We start from the raw sequence: 19,523 nt of genomic DNA on the forward strand, positions 1-19,523 counted from the left end.
CGATGCAGAAACCCCTTTCTGCTGTGTCGTTGAAGCAGCAATTCGCAAATGGTTTTTCTTCTTTCAATGTCTCTGTCTTTCAATTCATGTGGAACCCAATGTGACATCTTTTGAATCATTCCCATGGCTTTCAAGCGTTTGGAGACTGTTGTTTGATCAACGCCTAATGCTGCTGCAAGTTGTTCCTGCGTTTGACACGAATCCTGCTCGAGCAATGCTGTCAATTCTTCGTCTTGAAATTTTTTTGGATGTCCAGCTCGCTCTTGGTCTGCCAAGCCGAAATCACCACTTCTAAACCGTGCAAACCACTTCTGACACGTTCGCTCAGCTAGAGCATGGTCACCATACACTTCCACCAAAATACGATGACTTTCAGTCGCACTTTTCTGCATGTTAAAGTAATGCAGCAGGACACCCCGCAAAAACACTTTATCAGGCACAAATTGCGCCATGTTCACTTAACTACAAACTGGTGTTGTTGACGCTTTAATCCACTGCCCTATACCACGAACGATACGCGATGACAGGGGTTTGCAACACATGTGTGGATACACGGAACTGTGGGACGCTCCGTTCGTTGCGCCATCTCTTGTCCACCCGCACGAATTAATTCCTAGACCAAATACTTAACGCACACAAATGTAGGCTAGTATTCTAGTATACGAAAAGCAATATGCACAACACTATCAATGAAAAAGAAATGCACTCTCAAGAACATTGAGTTCCTTTTTTTACACTTGGGAATTAGTTAGTTGATTTTTGAATAATAGCTTAAATTTGGTGCTAAACCCATCCAGGGGAGCGCATATAGAGCAACGGCACAGATCAACTTAGAACGGTACAGCCAGCTTACATTCAGGGTGGCCTACAGAGCAATGACTAAACCGGGTTGTGCGTCCAAGCGAGCAGAAACACCACTGGAGATTCCCTTAGCTAACTATTTCTTGTATATGGTCAGCCGGGAAAATCCCGATTTTCACTCGTAACATTGGGACCAGGATCATGGCTAAAAATATCTATGAGGCTTCGTCTTGGAACGACGATGAGAAATTTTCTTTCTTTCTTTACCATGTAAGGGAGTCCTGGGCAATTTGGTTGAAGCCAAGAGCACCAATACAGAAAAACATATCAAACTTGTGGGAGAGCAGCTTCGAGATCTTTCTTCCATATACGAGGCTTGGTCAATTAAGTTCAAAATTAACACTGTCTTTCCTATTTTGATTTAAACGCGATGATGGCCGGTAACAAAATCTATGTGGGAGTGCAATATATGCATTTTTAGTGGCATATTACACCTCATTGCTTGGTTGATATTAGGTGCTCCACTTCTTCCTTTTAATGTTAAGACCGCTCACTTTTGGTGTCAGTTGGCACTGAAAATAGTGTTCCAGGGGATTCTGACGTGTTCAAAACACGGACACTTTTAGATCATTACAATAAGCTCCCCACTGCTTGAGTTCGGATTCCGGTAGTTCTTCGCCATTTTTTGACAACCCCAGGTAATTTAATTCACGTTGGGTATCATATGGCGAATAGGTAATGATATATTGGTTTTGTACAGTCAGGATCGGTGAGAACGATGAATCTGCAGCAGAATTTGACAACCTGGGTCTACTTTGTCCGCCTTTTGCTCTTCATCAGATAAACACTGGAGTACGGTACGGGAGGTTGTGGAACCTTCAATTCTTCAGCATGGGACACAGTGAGGAATATCTCAAGGAATATTTGGATAAGTAATTGTTTCGATAGACCTTTAATTTGAGAAACTAGGCAAAAATACCAGTTTGGAGCATGATCTGTCAGCTCTCTCCATATCATTGGAACTGTAAATGGCATGCATAGGCTTTTTCCATGTAGCCAGTCCCGCATGTTTCTGCTCAGTACAGTCATAGAACGATAAATATTAGTTATAATGGTAATAACAGCACACATACCCAATATCTTACCACTACCACGTCTAGGGTGGCAAATTCTAACTACAATAGAACCTTACAAAACACGTTTTCTTTGGAAAACTCTTCGATACAAACCAAGCTATGATGCGGTTGATGTTTCTTTGTCAGTGATGAAGTGCGATCAATAAGGGTAGCCAGAGAAGTACGCAGGAATTTATTTGGTTAGGCTAAATTATTAAAGTTTGTAAAATTGCACCTGAAATTAGACTAAATGTACACCAAAGTACGAATTTCCATCCTCTCCTGAGTACGTCCTTTAGGATAGCAATGAAGCTAAGCGTCAAACAATGGAAGTTTATTGAAATAAGCATACAGCTTCTGTTGCCACGAACCCTTAATTTGCCCACTGGAGCCCATCCGGTAATAACGTACATATTTCTTTGAAACCCGATCCAATCTTCAATAACTAATTTCATATTCTTTATCAGCACCCCAAAATTAGTAAGAATGGGTTACGTTTATCTCCGAAGCATTTTCACTGTTGACCAGTGTAATCGTTATGAACTACCAACTGCTATCGACGCGTGGTCTTTCCTGTTTTAATTGATTACTTTGAATGTGAAAGTATCTTTAATTTCTAGCTTCAACAAGCCCTTCTGTTTAGTTAGCTAAGTATTAGTGTTATCCACGAGACAAAAGTCATGAAAAGAACTAACTTCTTTCGAGACGAGAAACATATCTACTTCAGTTTCTTTCTCGAGACGACTCAAGAATTGATAAAGCTAATGTACGAACACAATTGTGTAACAACTTTTAAAGATCACTAGTCATTAAAAAATCTACTCCAATAATACATTTGGTTGAAACGTTCTTATACCGAGCGAAGTAGCTGAAGTGGTAGAGGGTTGGCTTAGCATTCAGGAGGTCGCGGGTTCGATCCCAGTTGCCGACCATTCTGACTGGGGTTTACCAGGGTTTTCCTCAGTCCTACCAGGCAAATGCCGGGATGGTACCTACTAAACAGGCCCTGGCCGATACCTTCCCAAAATCCTTTCCATTGTTGTTATTAGATATCAAGTGTAAAATGGCCTCTGAGCTGTATTTGGTGATTGTTAAATAAAAATAAATAAAAAATAAAAAATATCACACGCTTCCTATAACTTTTTAGGACACAAGAATTCTAAAAACTTCTGGATGAAAGAAAGAAAAATTAAGATACAAATTTTGTTCATAGATTTACAACACGAATGTCCAGAGAGAAATGTCGAAACGAGTCGAAAAAGAATTGTTCGAGGTTACTGATGAGACGAGATTCTACAAAACGTGCGAGAGAAGAAGAAACACCCTGTTTCTCGTTTCGACTCGTTGGTAACACTACTAGTCATAAGCTTTACTGGCTGACATAACATGCGTACTAAGTTAGGATTTGAATAACAAGAAAATTCATCTTATTCCAAGGTTTTCAACCATGGCAACTATGGAAGAGGTGGGCGCTGAAATGCGTCAATTCGGTTGGCCAGACTACCTTGTATTTGCTGCTATGTTAGTGGTCTCTGGAGCTATTGGTGTTTATTATGGATTCTATGCTAAACAAAAAACAACAGCGGAATACCTGGTTGGAGGACGTAGTATGAGTACTGTTCCAGTCTCGTTCTCGCTTGTAGCCACGTAAGTATTGAGGGTGAACTTGTTAGTAATAATCTTATATGTAGCTTGTAAAAAGTAGATCGTACTATCTGTTTTAAAATTTATAAGATTCCAACTTTAATGTTGCATGTAGGTGAATGAGGTCGCAAACGCATATATTTCAAAGAAAATTCCTTCTTTACATAAATGCGCATATAGATAAAGGTGATCGAGAATGTTCTGTCGCTTTTTGTGGAGGTCTGTGTTCAATTGGCCCTCACATCGCAAGTTGAATGCGAATGGAGATAAGGCGACAGTGAGTTTTTGGGGTGGGTATATCCAACATACAGTAGAACCTGGTTGTGGCAGTTCAGCTAGATCTTGAACTTGCGTAAGGGCAAAGTGAATATGGAACCTCCACAGAGTGACATAACGGCGTGTGTGCTGTATGAGTTCAAACTGGAATCAAACATTGTTGCAGCGGGGCCGAAGATATGCCAGCCCTTTGGTGAGGGTTTCGTGTAGCGGTGGTTTAACAAGTTTAAGAACTGTGACGAAACACTCAAAGATGCTCCACGTGCCGGACGTTCAACACATGTAGAAAATGAAGATCTTCAGCCAGCAATTTAGGCACACAGTGGCCAGATATATGAGTAACTAGGACTACAATTCAGTGTGAGTGGAGAAACCATTCGGCAGCACCTCCATCAACTTGGGAAGCACTACAAGCTGGGGTGATGAGTCCCATATGATTTGACTCCGGGAAAGAAGGCAACGTGAGCAGACACCTGCATTTCTTTGCTATCTCGTCTGAGGAAGGAGCCATTTCTGGAGAGAGTGTTGACATGTGATGACAAGTGGGTCCTGTACGAAGCGCCACGGTACCGTCATACCATGAACCGCTTCCGAAACATCCGAGACCAGCACTGCACCAGTAGAAGGTCCTTCTGTGTGTCTCGTGGTTTGGCATCGTGCATCGGGAAATGCTACTAGCTGGTCAGAGCATCAATGCAACTGTGTACTATAAGCAGTTGAATCGTGTACAAGAAAAAATCAAAACTCTGAAGCCAGCACTTCTGAATCGCAAAGGTGTCCTCCAGTTACAGGACACGCTAAGACCTAAGTGGCTAGGATGATCTGGAACAACATTCTACGCCTTGGATGGGAAACACTGTTGCATCCACTCTACTCCCCGAACATTGCACCGTCCGATTATCACCTATTTCTCTTCTTGGACAACCACCTTAGAGAAGTCCAGTTCAAATCCCTAGTAGAGGTTCAAAATGCACTTAATATCTTCTTTGCTTCACGACCTACCAAGTTTTACCGCGATGGAATCCATGGCCCTCTAGAACGTTGCCAGGAAGTCGTCGATGCTGATTATGGACTATTTTTGATCTTCCAGGTACGTCTTATGTGACGTATCGATGTTTGAATGTATTGGGCGAGAAAGCGACAGAATTTTCTTGGTTACCTTTATACTTTTTCACAAGCCAAAATTCCATAGCCTTAAAATTTGAAAAGCACAACGTTACAAATGCGAATTATGCCAAATGGTTATGATACAGGGTAACATCGCAACATTTAATATGTATATGTAACAGAAATCCCCAGTAGCTGGCTGATCAATGATCAGAACAAACCACTTAAATTAGAAACTTGAAATTTGAACACCGCATAGGATTTGAGACATAAAGTCCCACTAAGATGTGATTTTTCATGAAATTTGGCATGGATAGGAGCAGGGAGAATGTGAGTTAAAGTTAGTATTATATTAAGATATCCGTATATGGGAATCTCTAAACGTTAGAGACATGACATTTGATATTTGGACTTAATCTTTTAGGGTTCCCGACTTATTTTTTCAGGGTTTTCCAAAACTGAAGACCTGATACGCAAAACCTATTATTATTTTCGAATTCAGTGCGAGAAAACCTTTCAGAATCGCTTATTAGTTTTCAGAAAAGAAATTTGGAGTTGAACAGTGACTTCATACTCACAGATACAACCTACAACTTAGTTTACGTCAAAAGCATATCAAATTGAGTCTTGTTTTTGAATTAATAATTTTATGTTAATAAGAGCAATCCCGAATTTGATCAGTAATTATATACTCCGTTCGGGATACAACCTTTCGCGCTAGATAGTGCTACATTACTTAAGAGTATTAACGGACGGCTTCTCATGCTTGAGTACTTGGTTCGAATTCCCATCCTGACGCAGAACATCATTGAACTACCAGAATTAATACCTCCATCTGCTACTTCCAGGATCATAGTATTACTTCTCTTGTGAATAAATTACTTAAATATTATAGATTTTAATTAATATACGTATTCATAGACATTGAATCACCCAAGTACAACAGACGGAAGTTCTGAAAGTGACCATATGGTTGATTTGACTAACAATGAATAAAAAACGTTAAAAGTAAAATTGGTAGAATGGTTTCGATATAAAAAATGTAGCTTAATGACCTAGTAAGTCAGAGAATCGACTGAGAGTTCTAGACAAGTCTCATATTTTACCCTCTTTCAATATTAACATATTCTTTATTTAATTTTATACCAATAATAGAGATTTTTCTTTGTCATAAAAACAAATAATTTGATATAAGTTATCGAAACACAAGATGATCCATTTGTTCTGAACATAAAAATAATTGAAGTACATGTTTCAAGTTTATGAGGTAGGTATATTTTCGGTGACAATTGTACAAATGATTTAAATTCATCATACTCTTATGTCACACATAACATGCGTCCGTTGCATTTGATAACTAATAAAACTATGAATATAATGGTTGCATTATAGTTAGTAAAGATGTTTTAAATCTTCTTAAAGTTTACTATTTGGTCTTGAATTTCAGAACTTAATATTTATTGTTGTTTTTTCCAGCTTTGTTTCTGGAATAACTTTGCTGGGCACTCCTTCCGAAATCTATGTGTTTGGAACACAATATTATGTCTTAATGTTAGGAGTGATTTTGATGGGTTTCATCATTCACTTTCTGTACCTTCCAGTCTTCCATCAACTTCAAATCACTTCTACTTATGAAGTAAGTATATATGTTGTTTTTATTTAGTTTTAGATTGAACTTTGATTATTAAAACTAACAGTATAGCAGTGGGAATTGACAAAATTAATTACTCAGAGAAAACTTCTACATTGATGCAGATATTGAATCACATTCATCACTGTTGTGGATCTGGTACATATGTAGGTAAAGCTTTTTACCATTAGAGTTTTCCTTCGAAATATTTGCCACCCCGTCGGCAGTATATGTGAACAATTAAATAACTTACTAAAGAGTAATGGCGCAATGGAACTGGTATACAAATATCTGTCTATAATTACCGAAATTTATATTTAAAATCAACAAAAATTTGCAAAGAGAAAGGCGTCCGATGCCACGACAATCTTGCCCATGGAACGAGACACGAATATTTTATTCTCCTTGTCCAACATATTATTATATCTCTTTGTAACGAATAATCATTATATTACGAACCTTCCATTCGTTAGTTAGTTAATTTGAAGTTCAATTTTCCAAGTCAGCACCGAGCCTGTAAGAGACGTGGACCTCGAAAATGAAGTGGAATCTGAACTACTGTAGTGTGTTCAATGCTATCTTTATGCGTAACTAGAAGAACTAGAAGCAGGTAACACTACGAAGGTTAAGGGAACAAACATTATAATAAGGAAAGGTTTTTCTGAAAGGTCCTTGTAAGTTTGCGAAAGAGAAGAAACTGTTTCTTTCCAACAATATATAATAGTTAACATGGTGTGTTTCTCCATACAGAATTGAATCCAGAACCATGCACACCAGAGGCACGCATGTCTTTTTATTCATATTCATACAAACATACATGTTTTCCGTTGTGAGTCACAGAGTGTAAACATTATTGGTTTTGTGAACTGAGAATTTCAAAAGATGACAGATATTATATGTCTGCCTCCGTGGAGGAAGTTTTGTCTCAACATCTTGTGTAGAAGAATGTGGTAATAGAAATGATTACTCCTGTGTCCCCATGATTTAGAACAGTAGTCTTATCTTAAAGTTAATGTCTTCTTAAATTGTATTTTGGAACTTTCGCATGCAGAACTAACAACTTACTTTGTATACTACTACTATCTACATATTAGTTCTACTAACAGAAGTTACATCATCAAAATATATTTAAATAATTTGCACTTAACGTTTCATTTTATTTATTAACTTTTAATTCAAATTTACAATTTTTAAATCTAGTTTATCCTGTCGACAGCGAACTTACATTGACTTCTGAAAATATTTTGTCTGTTCTTTACAAAATCTAAAGTACTTTATATGATTTCCTATGTTTTTTGTGAATATTACTACAACTGTACTTAGTTACGCATTCTTGAATTAACAATAAATCAAAAACAAAATAATTTCCAATTGTCACTTACACACAGCATATTATTATTATTATTATTATTATTATTATTATTATTATTATTATTATTATTATTATTATTATTATTATTATTATTATTATTATTTCGTATAGTTCAATTGACGACACAGTTACTTCGACACTCCAGGCCATGTACACATGCAATCAACTTGTTCTATTTACACTATGATGCAACCCACGTACAGTGTGATAACATTGTGTTCTGATATGAAGTTAACGTTTAAAGAGTTGAAGCGATCTCACTTCACCAGAACAGTTGAAGCTATTTCAAATGCGGAAACAGAATTAGTTGTTCGTTTTTAAGCCTCTGTTTATATCCCCCACTTGTGGAACGAATTCCTTTTGATTGTAGATCTAACTATTTCAATATTTGGTGCACAAATTCAATTGACAGTACATTCCAAATTGATTCCTTTGTCAATCTTAGATAAACTTTGATTATAGCTTGATATACAATGCACATTTCATTCCGAGATTTTCACTGTTTTATGTAAAGTAAAATACTTGTTAATTTTACTTTTCTTTTTTAAAAAAGAAACACTCTTTAATTCACACATGGTTGGTTAATTATAACAATATTATTGTATTAATTGTCTAGCAGGAAAGTAAAACTAAAGATTTCATAGTTGGTAATATAATACTCATATTCCTATTTTACATCTTCATAGATTCGTGTTTGAAACTTGTCATTACACTATATTTACCTTTGTTTGTATATCTAGTATTTAGATCGTCGATTCAATAGAAGTGTTCGAGTTTTGGGATCTCTCCTATTTGCCATTGGAATTGTGAGTATGAAAATAAAATGTTTCTGAAGTTCTATAACTACTGTTTTTTGCCAGCGATTGGATAAAGATGTTACGTTCATATATATATATATATATATATATATATATATATATATATATAGATATATAGATATATAGATATATAGATATATATAATTGCATAATTTTTTACTCTCTTTATAATCATCATAATGATAAGGAAATTTAATAAACATGATTGCGGGAAGAGCTATGTTTTAAGAAATTCAAAGGTACATAAATTACCTAAACTTTTACTTCCTTTTTAGATTATGTGACGTAAACATACTATCTGAGTTTCTAAAGAGGTTGCAATCCCGCAAAATTATCGAATTTGTAAATGTTCTGGTTCGGAAGAAACTTACAATAGTATCATAGTTTTAAAATTCAATTGCAATGATATTAGGATGATATTCAATGACTTTTAATGCAAGGATATTTTTGGAAAGAGGAATATGTTCTTGTATTGTAGCATTTAACGTATTTGAGAGAAGTGGCATTAAACGAGAAAATATTTACATAGTAGGATAATGAGTGTTGATAGTGCAAACCTTTACCAATATTTTCTTCCCAAGCCACAAAAGTTCTCTTTCTTTCAGTCAAAAGTCTCCTTATAATTTAATATGTGTCATGAACCAAGAAAACACCTCTCTACTACAAGAATTGTTACTTACTTCTGTCGATAACTCTATAATTTAATGTGTTGTTTGCAAGGTTCAAATCTGCATTTTAAATTTCTTTATAAGATTTGGTTTTGTGATACTTTAGAAATTAAGAAAATATAGGAACTACTTGAGCAATTTAAAAACTATGGAGTTTCATATTGGTTAATGAACCAACAGTAGTGACCCTGTTGTTTAATGGTTAGTGTTTGTACTTTTGGCACAGGTAAAGAGGTTTGATTAAAATCTACAATTAATATGGTTTGATCTAATGCTAGACGACGTTTTATAACGCTCTGATGCCTGAAAAAGTATTAGAATCAATACATTTGAATAATTAACTAATTACAAAGCTGTAAGAAGACATCATTCAGAATTTATAATAGAAGGTATTTGTTCTCCAAACGAGCAGTGCGAATTAATATATTTGTGTATTATGATAAACAGTTGTTGCCGCAAGACTTTGGCTCATCTGAAATTTGCTTGAACGATAGCTATAGCTCTTTGTGCCTGGTAGGGGGCAGCACAGCTATCGAAAACTATTCGCTTGATTGTAAACTATTATGTCTTAGAGTGACTGACAGACTGAGTCATCTTGCATCTAAAATAAGAATTAACGATATCTAAATATTGTCATCTAAGTGTTTTTGCAGGTCATAACTTTTAAATCCTTTTAAGTTTCAATATTACTGAAGTTTCCACTTTAAAGTTGCTCACATACTAAGATGCTTTTTTAATTATTATAAATATGACTCACAATGTACTAAGGTGCTAAGTTTAATATGTAGATTAATGTTTTATTTAATGTGTGATTTCAGCTGACGTGGACGCCTGTCGTTATATATGTACCAGCTCTTGCTTTTAACCAAGGTAAGGCTAGGAAAAATATCGGAGAAATCCATTTTATTGCTTTACATGAATCAACCCTGTAAATAGGTATTTTAAAAAATAATTACAAAAACACATAAGTACTTCAAAGCCGTCATGAAATACCTTAAACACTTTTTATATTGATTTCCTTATATTACTTGTAGATGTTGAAGTCACTAGAGATCCTCAGACTAAAGACTGATGCATCAATTTTAAGATTTTTTCGGTTTATTTATTTCTGTTTACGGATAACAGTGTTCTACTTTTTAAAAGAAATAGTAGGACATAAGTTATATTTTTTAAACTCTATGCAAATGCCCAATGAAAATTTGCATTCCTTGGAAATGTATTACTTTCATGCTGGAAAAAATATTCTGCTCGTTGAAACCGATAATACTCTTAGAAATATGATATTTTACATTGCAAATAGTTAGAAAAGAAAGACATTTGAATACTTACGTACGACTAGGATAATGAAGTTTGAATTTTTAACTACAGTTTTGAACACTATTGATTGTGGCATTACGGTTCATATTATTATAGTGACAGAATCAGTATATGCACCATTTATTTGCGCAAATTTTATTTTGTTTTTTTTTCTTTATTTCACCTAGAACTTTAGGTGGTAAAAGTATAAAATGATTTTATGATTTTAACAATTCATTTACAGTTCATATTCGAACCTTGGCAATCTCAACTATTGAAAATGTATACACGAAAGATGCCATATACATTTTGGTATTATGTATGAAAATTACATGTTAAGTATTTATGTACAAGAATATGTAACATAAGTGTAAGTCGTAAATTTACAAACGTAATATGTTTATTGGAAATTATCCAGTTAGTTCATTATTGAAAATTTACTATCATACAATGTTTTTTTGCATTTACTAACAGCTTTAGCTGGAAATTTACCGTTAGTATTTTTTATGGATGCTTTTTATGGGTGAATTAATTTTTTAATAGTAATTTACTAACGTAGAATGTTTGAACTATGCTAATCATACTTGCACTGTTGGAGAAGAAGATTAATTTAGAAGAAGAAGACTCTGGAGGGGTAATTTCTATTGTACGACTTTTATTTTGCTCTTGAAGTGTAGAGTTGAATGTAAATTCGTCGGTACAAGTTACTGAACACTTCTTTAATTTTCCCTACCTTTTTCAATTTTAAAATAAATTATTTCTGTTAATATATACATAAAGATTTAAGTTCCTCCTTCATATTTGTGACATGACAATACGTAGAGATTTACAAAGTGTATATATTGATTCAAATGCAATATACTTGTTGCATAAGGCGAAATAAGCTAGTTTTGACAAGGTTAGTGTATCGTATCAAATGCTTTACTTTATGAACGGTAAGCAACAAATATTAAAAACATTTGTCCAGTAGATTAGAAATGATTCAAGATGTAAATGGTAAATGACTAGGGAGCTTCTTTGGCAGAAAATAAGTTGTTCCTTGATCATTTCTTTATTAGACTATCACATAGAAAATGAGAAATTAAACAGTAATACTATAAGAGTTCTCCCTTACTTTCCTATTCAAATATTCATGTACTAAAATCTGTAATATACTAATACCTTGTAAATTCGCAGTTTTAAAATTTTTAATGGAAATTTACTCAGAAAGATTATTATTCTGAATTTGGTATTATGAATTCTTTATTAAAAATTTACTTTCATTGCATTGTTATTGAAAACTTTGGCTACCGAAATATGTGTGTACATGTGTTTATCAGTTGCCTCGAAATTAACATAGCAATTGAATATATACAGATCACAACCACATGTGAGTTTTGTCTGCTAGAGAGATACTGCACGTTACGTAACTGAAAGCTTCAGACCAAAAATAGATATGAAATTTATATGACCCTGTTATTTCTCTACTTTAGATCGCCTGGTAGATTTATTAAATATTTCTCTTGCTTTCTTAATATCTATTTCGATGATTTCATTCATTTCAGTGACCGGAGTTAACATTCATCTTGTGACGCCTGTGGTTTGTATTGTATGCATATTTTACACAACTGTTGTAAGTATTTTGCTATCTAATTCTTCTGTTGAAACAACATACTACATACTAAATGCTGGAAGCTACTAGCGTTCCCTGCTTCCAGAAACGGAAATAACCAATATTGCTTGAATATTCTTTCTACTTCTTATATGTACTCAGAAGCTAATGCAAGGTACTAATTTAACATCATATGTACGTTATATTCTTCACATAAATTTAATGTCGTATCCTGGGATATCATTTTCCAATTTTCTCGTCAAACTGGTATCAATTTAAAATCTTCTCTCTATGCGACGTGTAGCTTATCCCATTACGCAATATCTACGAAAATTCTCAAGATTATGTTATCACCCAATATTGATCATAATTTGTGAAAGTTAGTTTATTTTCCACTTCCTGAGTTGTGTTTACCATTTTCTAAAACGTCTAAGGAACACTAGTTTGGGATCTGTTTCAGATCGGCCATGGCATCTAAAATGATGTCCTCCATTGTTGGGAAACGCTTCCTCTTATAACCCATTTGCAGAATATGCACCAGGAAAGTATCTCTTGGAATTTAATTATATGTTTAGGGAGGCGAAATCCGGCATATTGCAAAATAAAGTTTCTGTAGGCAAGATCGATAGAGCAAGCCAATCTACATAAGCATTACCATTATACGTACAATGGCGTTATGCCATGATTCCAAGAGCTATATTAGTTCTCGTATTTTCGTACACTCCAAATTTAACTGGGAGTGTAATGTAACTGGGAATGCAACAGGGAGTTAAATTTGATGCACAGACCATCGTATAAAATAACATAACAATAACAAGCACCCCCCCCAGCAAATTATCTCGCATTGTAACAAGATGGATTAGAACTCTCACGTGAATGATTTCTCAGACTCAGACTTACTCGCAGAAGCATAAAAACTTAATAAAAGTAAGTTGATCATTAGCTTCTGAAACGAAATTATTGGTTGTGTTGTCATTTCGAAATATGACCAACGTAGGGAAGAATAAATTCTGTATTTCCAAGTAGACTGTATTGTATTCTATTTAGTCATATAAATTAATAATTCATTGTTAGAGGAGAGTACTAACACAATTAAACATTTAACACAATTCAAATATTTAACCATTGAACTTTGAACTTTAGATTTTACTCGTATGGTTATGGGATGCTATAGTACTTGGGTTCAATTCTTGGTAACGCTACGATACATTATATTATTGAAAGTAATTTAAGTTAATTTCATTTGCATAATTGAGCTCCCTCGTGGCTAAGCGGTTAGCGTACGCGCCTTTGGCGTGGGAGACCCGGGTTCAATTCCCGGCGGGAGCTCATGTGGTTCGGATTCCACGTTAATCAGCAGGTCCACGTCTCATATAGCCTCGCTGCTGAACGGGACGCTAAACTAAAAATCACCTCACCTCACCTCATTTGCATAATCACTTGTTTTTATTAAAATCATGTTACTTGACAAAGAAAGGAGAAAATAGCGTTATGAAAATTATTTTCATTGTTCATGAATTGTTATCTTAGTTACGAAAAGCAAATACTGCAACTTAGTAATATTACGTTAAGGGGAACTTACATAACGAGGTCATTATATAACTGTTAAATAATCACTATTAAATCAGCATTTTATTTCCAGAATTGTAACACCAGCTTCATTAATCACAACTTGAATTAGTTTTAGTTTTCATTGCACCCAATTTTGCCCAACTTTTAGGGGCATGTTCATAAGAGAAATTTAAGATATTTCTCTAAGTTTGGTCTGGTCTTCTCTTTTAAGCTACAATCCCCACATTCACTTCGAACTAGAGTAGACCAGGCTAACAGTATGCATATTTTTCCAGGGAGGTCTGAAGGCAGTAGTATGGACAGACGTTTTCCAGACACTAATTATGGTCGGATCCATGTTGTTTGTTATTATTAAAGGGACCATCGACGTTGGGGGTCTGGGTGTTGTTTGGCAAAGAAATTATGATAGTCAACGTATAGAATTTTTCAAGTAAGAAACTCAGTAAGTTACTAATACTTTATTTCATGACAATAGTTAAATTAATTACTATTAGAAATTTCTTATAAGTGTTAGATACAACACTGTGTTTTCGTATTGGAAATACACATAGCAAAAAAATGATTATGTTAAAGCAACTCAGTTCCTCTGCCACTGGCAGCGAATTATTTCTACATCAAGTTTTGGTTTGAAAGAGTAACGGATTAAAGATTGAAAAGAAATCCTTTCTTCGTCAATTAGTTCTATCATTATTGAGTGATTTGTTTGTGAATAAATCTCCTAAACCTAACGAATAGACGGTTGCACCATCTCTTTGGAAGGGGTTTCTGCATTTATGATTGGTTGTCGGTCTAAGTGCATTACATAAATGAAAAGTGGTGAGAACATAAGAAACATAAGGTAGAGTGTGAAGAAAATAAATATGCTTGCAAGAAAACGAAACACTTATTGGTGCAGGTATATGTAGAATGTAGTGCAGTTTATTAATTTTATTTATTTATTTTTACATAGGATAATCGAGTATATAAACAATGAATTGTGCTGGTATGAAACAAACATGATGATAGATGAATCGCAGTGCGTGCACGCCACATTCACATGCACAGGGTTAAGTAGACAAACGCAGATTATTTTGTCTCAATGCGACTCAAGTCGAATAGGGACAAAGGGAAAGCCCAAAGTTTATACGAAAATCAAACATTGTGCAAAAATTTGAACAAATGAGGAAGATGATCAGGTAAACGATATGTATGAAGGATGTCGCGTTTTTCCACTGTAGTATTGGCACGTTTTAGATATAACAAGAGGAGAAAATTTTGTATAGGAGTGTATGGGTTGTCGGTTTCAGTATCAACTTGTAGAGTATCTAGAAATAATGGATGAAATACTAGTAGTCGAAAGAGAATATATTTCAGACGGAGATACCCTAGAAGTGCTTTCTGTTGACAAAATGATCCGATGTTAATAAAAAGTATAGTAAAAGTATTAGGTAAAATACTATAACACAAAGACCTTCCTAGTTATCATAAATATGTATAGTAACTGACAGTGAGAATTTGCATTAAGTATTTTTTTTTTGTTTGTTTTAATGAGCAAACCTTCATGCGGTATATTGAACACATATACCAGGTAACGAAAATCTATGATATTTTTCGTAATCTTTTAGGAAAAATAATTTTGAAGTATGAATTCTCTGACAACATTCACGTGAGTAAGTTCTGCCTTCTCTTGTTCCTATGTGCACTATATTCCTGGGCAATCAGAATGTGTGATACACAAATATTCAAAAAATTGAAACTGAATATTCTATCAAAATGGATAAAGAATTATAAAAACTTCATGTAGAATTTTAAGAGAGTTTGGATCGACTCGATAAAATGTAAATATGTGTTTAATAACATTGTGACTTTGTTGCTTCTCGGATTTCCCTCATTTGGTGCTGCTTTCTTCATTCCTCCAATTTCATAATAATTTAATAGCATTTATCAGGTGTTTATTTAGCCTGGAGAACTAAACATTGGATTTCAATATTTTACATAAATATTTTACAATACTCACAATCAGTAGTTAATCATTTACAATATTGGTTAATGGAGAAGTGGATAATCACCATGTAATATCCAAATCACATTGATTACACACTTTATCTTTCTATAAAGTGAGATGGTGCTCAAAGCAAACACATATCGGCAGGAGTTCATGCGGTTTAGATTCCACGTTAATCTGTAGACGTACGTCTCATAATTGGTACCATTGTTCAACGGAACGGTAAATGCGAAATCAGCCAATCAAGGAAAATATAAAGCAATAATAACCTACTCAATGAACTGAGTTTTTAATGTAGTTGACACACTGAGAAAACGGAATAGTTGAATTTAATAGAGTGTACTGTCATAATGAAGACAGCTAAATTGTTTGATTACCACAACCTAATTTAATTTAGGAGTCTAATACATTTAAGAGTTAGCAAACGGAATTAGTCGAGTTTGATCTTTCCTATTAAAATGTAATTGTGGCAACGAAAATACTTAGTTGTCTAAATAGTGATCAAGATTGTATCAATTTAACTATTTTCTTTCTTCAGTATAATCCATGGTTTCAATATACTTACAGAAACAATTGAAATAAAATTTTTACAGTATTTCCATATTATTGATTTTAAGACTGTTATAGTATGTGTTCAGTTAAGAGTCCACTAAAACATTGCACTTTTTGTAAAATATTTCTTTCAGCATGGACCCAAATCCTTTAATTCGGCACACATTCTGGAATGTCGCTTTTGGAGGTCTTGGCCACTGGCTGTCCATAAATGCCTGTAATCAGACGATGGTTCAAAGATATCTTGCTCTCTCTACTTTACGGAAAGCAAGAATGTAAGTATCGATAGCGTTTTGTAGTGTCAATTCCTTCTGTCGATATCATGAAATCTTAACATATTTTTACAAGTTCCAGAATTAATGAAGATGGTAAATTGTATGAAGTTTTATTTTTGTAATTACCTTCAATTTTCTCACTATACTACTCGAAAATATGAGCTTCGTTTTGTTTAATCAAAACAATAGACAAACCATCTTTCACTGAAGTGTATGATGATAAAGCGATGAAAATTTTCATTAAAAGATGTTTCTATTTCAGTGCTCTCTGGGCTTTTGTATTTGGGGCGATTTCTCTGGCCTCGATATGTTCCTATTCAGGGCTTTTAATTTTTGCGTCATACTATGATTGTGATCCACTTACAACAAAGGTAAGCAAATGTAATTAATGTTGAGGACATTAGAAAATGCAAGTTATTCTTAAAAAGGACATTAGTATGTAGTGTTATGAGGTCATTCTACCTCATATTCCAAATTGAATAAATACTGGGTTGTTCTCAGAACTACTTCACGCAATCATGTTCTAAAGTTGCTTTAGGATGCGTACTTCATATACAAAGTAGTCAATAAGCCAAATAAGTGTAAATACTGATAGTTGGAGTGTGATTAATGACATTTATTGAATACAGTGCAAGTTATGCATATTATTAGTTATTCTTCTTTCTGGTTTCTCCAAAGCTTTAACTCAGGGTGGCGTGTAATCAATAAGTTCGACTTTATTGATATGTGTAAGATTGATTGACCAATTCATATGCTATCATTTTGTTGGATATTCACGGAAAGTGGATTTTCGGAATTGTAATTTTCTTGCATGGGAAAGCAAAATTAGGGGATATTCTATGTAAGTCATGATCGCTGGCCTATAAGCCAGTATGAAGAGTTTCATTACAAGAGAATTTTGAACGTTGTGTATAATATGATACTAGAGCCATCTTGCATGAACACCTATCGGTTTCTACTCAGTAACTTGTCTTACAGTATATGATCTCCAAATATTAGATCTGTAAAATTAAGTGTTAATATTAAAAAAATGTTCTACATATTTGTAGTAGAGCAAGTTTACCAAGCTATTGAAAATACAATTTAAGATATAGAAAATAAAGAAAGTCTTATTTTGGTAGGAGATTATAATGCGGACAGTAGCAAAATACAGACCAGGAAAGCACAACAAAAGAGGAAAAAGCATGATTAAATTTTGCACGAATAACAAGTTAGTAGTAGCAGATACTAGCTTCACGAAACAAGTGCAGTGTTCAAATGTACTGTAGAAAATATCGAAGGATCAAGTGAGGTACAAGATTGATAAAGGAAAAATAAATAAATAAATAAATAAATAAATAAATAAATAAATAAATAAATAAATAAGAACGGTGGAGATTACCCAAGAGCCGATGGACAATAACCAAACTCAGTCGTGATAGAGTGAGTTGGAATTAACGATCTGGACGGAAAAGAATAAAAATTAAAAGCTTGACACAGAGAAGCTAAAGAACAAAGATAATCAACAAAGTTTTGTGAAGAAGACAGTAAAGAAACTAATCGGGAGTAGTCATTCATAAATAATGGCCATCTTTCTTACCACCAAGAGGAATTCATTAGATTAGAAAGACAAAATAGCGGGGAAAGAAATCTGGAATTAATGAATGAGAGAAGGAACTTGCAAAATACCAACAACAATGAGGATAAGGAACAGCACAGAAGAATAATAAATCAGTTCATTCAAAAATGCAGAGTTGTCAAGGAGCAGTGGTTAAGACGAGTATGTGAAGAAACAGAAAATGATAAGTACACAGCAAGACTAAGTATGGCTTATAAGAAGATTAAGAGGAACTTCAAACTAATGATAACAAGGACCTAAGTATTAAAAGATAAAGAGGATTGCCCCATGACTTTGAAAACATGGAAGCATGAAAGTAGGGATGGTATCGAGACGAGACGAGACTTTGTACACTCTCGGTCTCGTCTCGCTTGATAAATAACGGTCTCGGTCTTGAGTCAAACACCTCGGTCTCGGTTTCGGTTTCTTCTCGGTCAACAGATGCCTTTCTCGATCTTGAGGGTCAAGTCTCGGTCTCGTCTCGAAAATTTCGAAATAAATAGTATGAAATTAAAATTGTGAAAGTATTAATGTCGTACAGTCTGTTGTTTCCGCTTGTTATTTTTTGCCTTCATTCATGACTTAGAATTATAGCAGGGTGTACGTCTTCATATCTAATTGCTAGCGCTAATGTATGTGTGTGTGTTCCAGGTTCAATCATTAGTGGTTATACCATGCCTGGGATAAAATCCTAATAGTAAACCATATTTCGCTTTCAGCAATAGACTTTGTCTCATATAGCCTCAGTACTGCCTATACAATTAAACTCTATTGGATTAACTCCAGTACTATACAGTAGTTTATTTCCTTCCTTTGAATCAGAATTGCTCAATATTTCCTAACGGATAACGCAACACATAGCAACACGAATGTATTTAGTAGTACCGAAATAGAAATTCTCTTTTATTATTGAATACATTCTGCTTTGACTGTCATTGTAAAACAGAATAAAACGTTTATTATCTTAACAAATAGGGTAAATTATCACTACAATATATTTTGTTTCAAATTGATCAAATGCTTTATTACCGTTTCACATCTCCGTGTTTAATTGACACTTTATAACACGAACTTCCTCAACCTTGTGGTGGGAGTTACGGCATTCATCGCTGCTACGTGTGGTCTCAGGTTGGATCACGAAACAAGTTAGATTCAAAGACTGATGTTTCACATAGTTCGCGTCTTATTTCATATACATTTTGTTTCTTATACATGTTCAGAAGCT

At 34.3% G+C, this 19,523-nt stretch overlaps 1 protein-coding gene across 1 annotated transcript in view; it reads left to right on the forward strand.

Annotated features, from left to right (window-relative positions):
• LOC145667969 (uncharacterized) overlaps positions 1-19,523 on the forward strand; it is a 118,865-nt gene that overhangs the window by 81,082 nt on the left and 18,260 nt on the right. Inside the window, exons 15-22 of the mRNA XM_081735393.1 lie at positions 3,354-3,563; positions 6,420-6,579; positions 8,686-8,751; positions 10,250-10,301; positions 12,272-12,339; positions 14,166-14,320; positions 16,561-16,701; positions 16,964-17,072. Coding sequence (XP_081591519.1) covers positions 3,354-3,563; positions 6,420-6,579; positions 8,686-8,751; positions 10,250-10,301; positions 12,272-12,339; positions 14,166-14,320; positions 16,561-16,701; positions 16,964-17,072 — 961 coding nt within the window. The remainder of the gene's footprint in view (positions 1-3,353; positions 3,564-6,419; positions 6,580-8,685; positions 8,752-10,249; positions 10,302-12,271; positions 12,340-14,165; positions 14,321-16,560; positions 16,702-16,963; positions 17,073-19,523) is intronic.

Source organism: Thermobia domestica, chromosome 13, assembly GCF_964235325.1.
Source record: "Thermobia domestica chromosome 13, izTheDome1.hap1.1, whole genome shotgun sequence".
NCBI lineage: Eukaryota > Metazoa > Arthropoda > Insecta > Zygentoma > Lepismatidae > Thermobia > Thermobia domestica.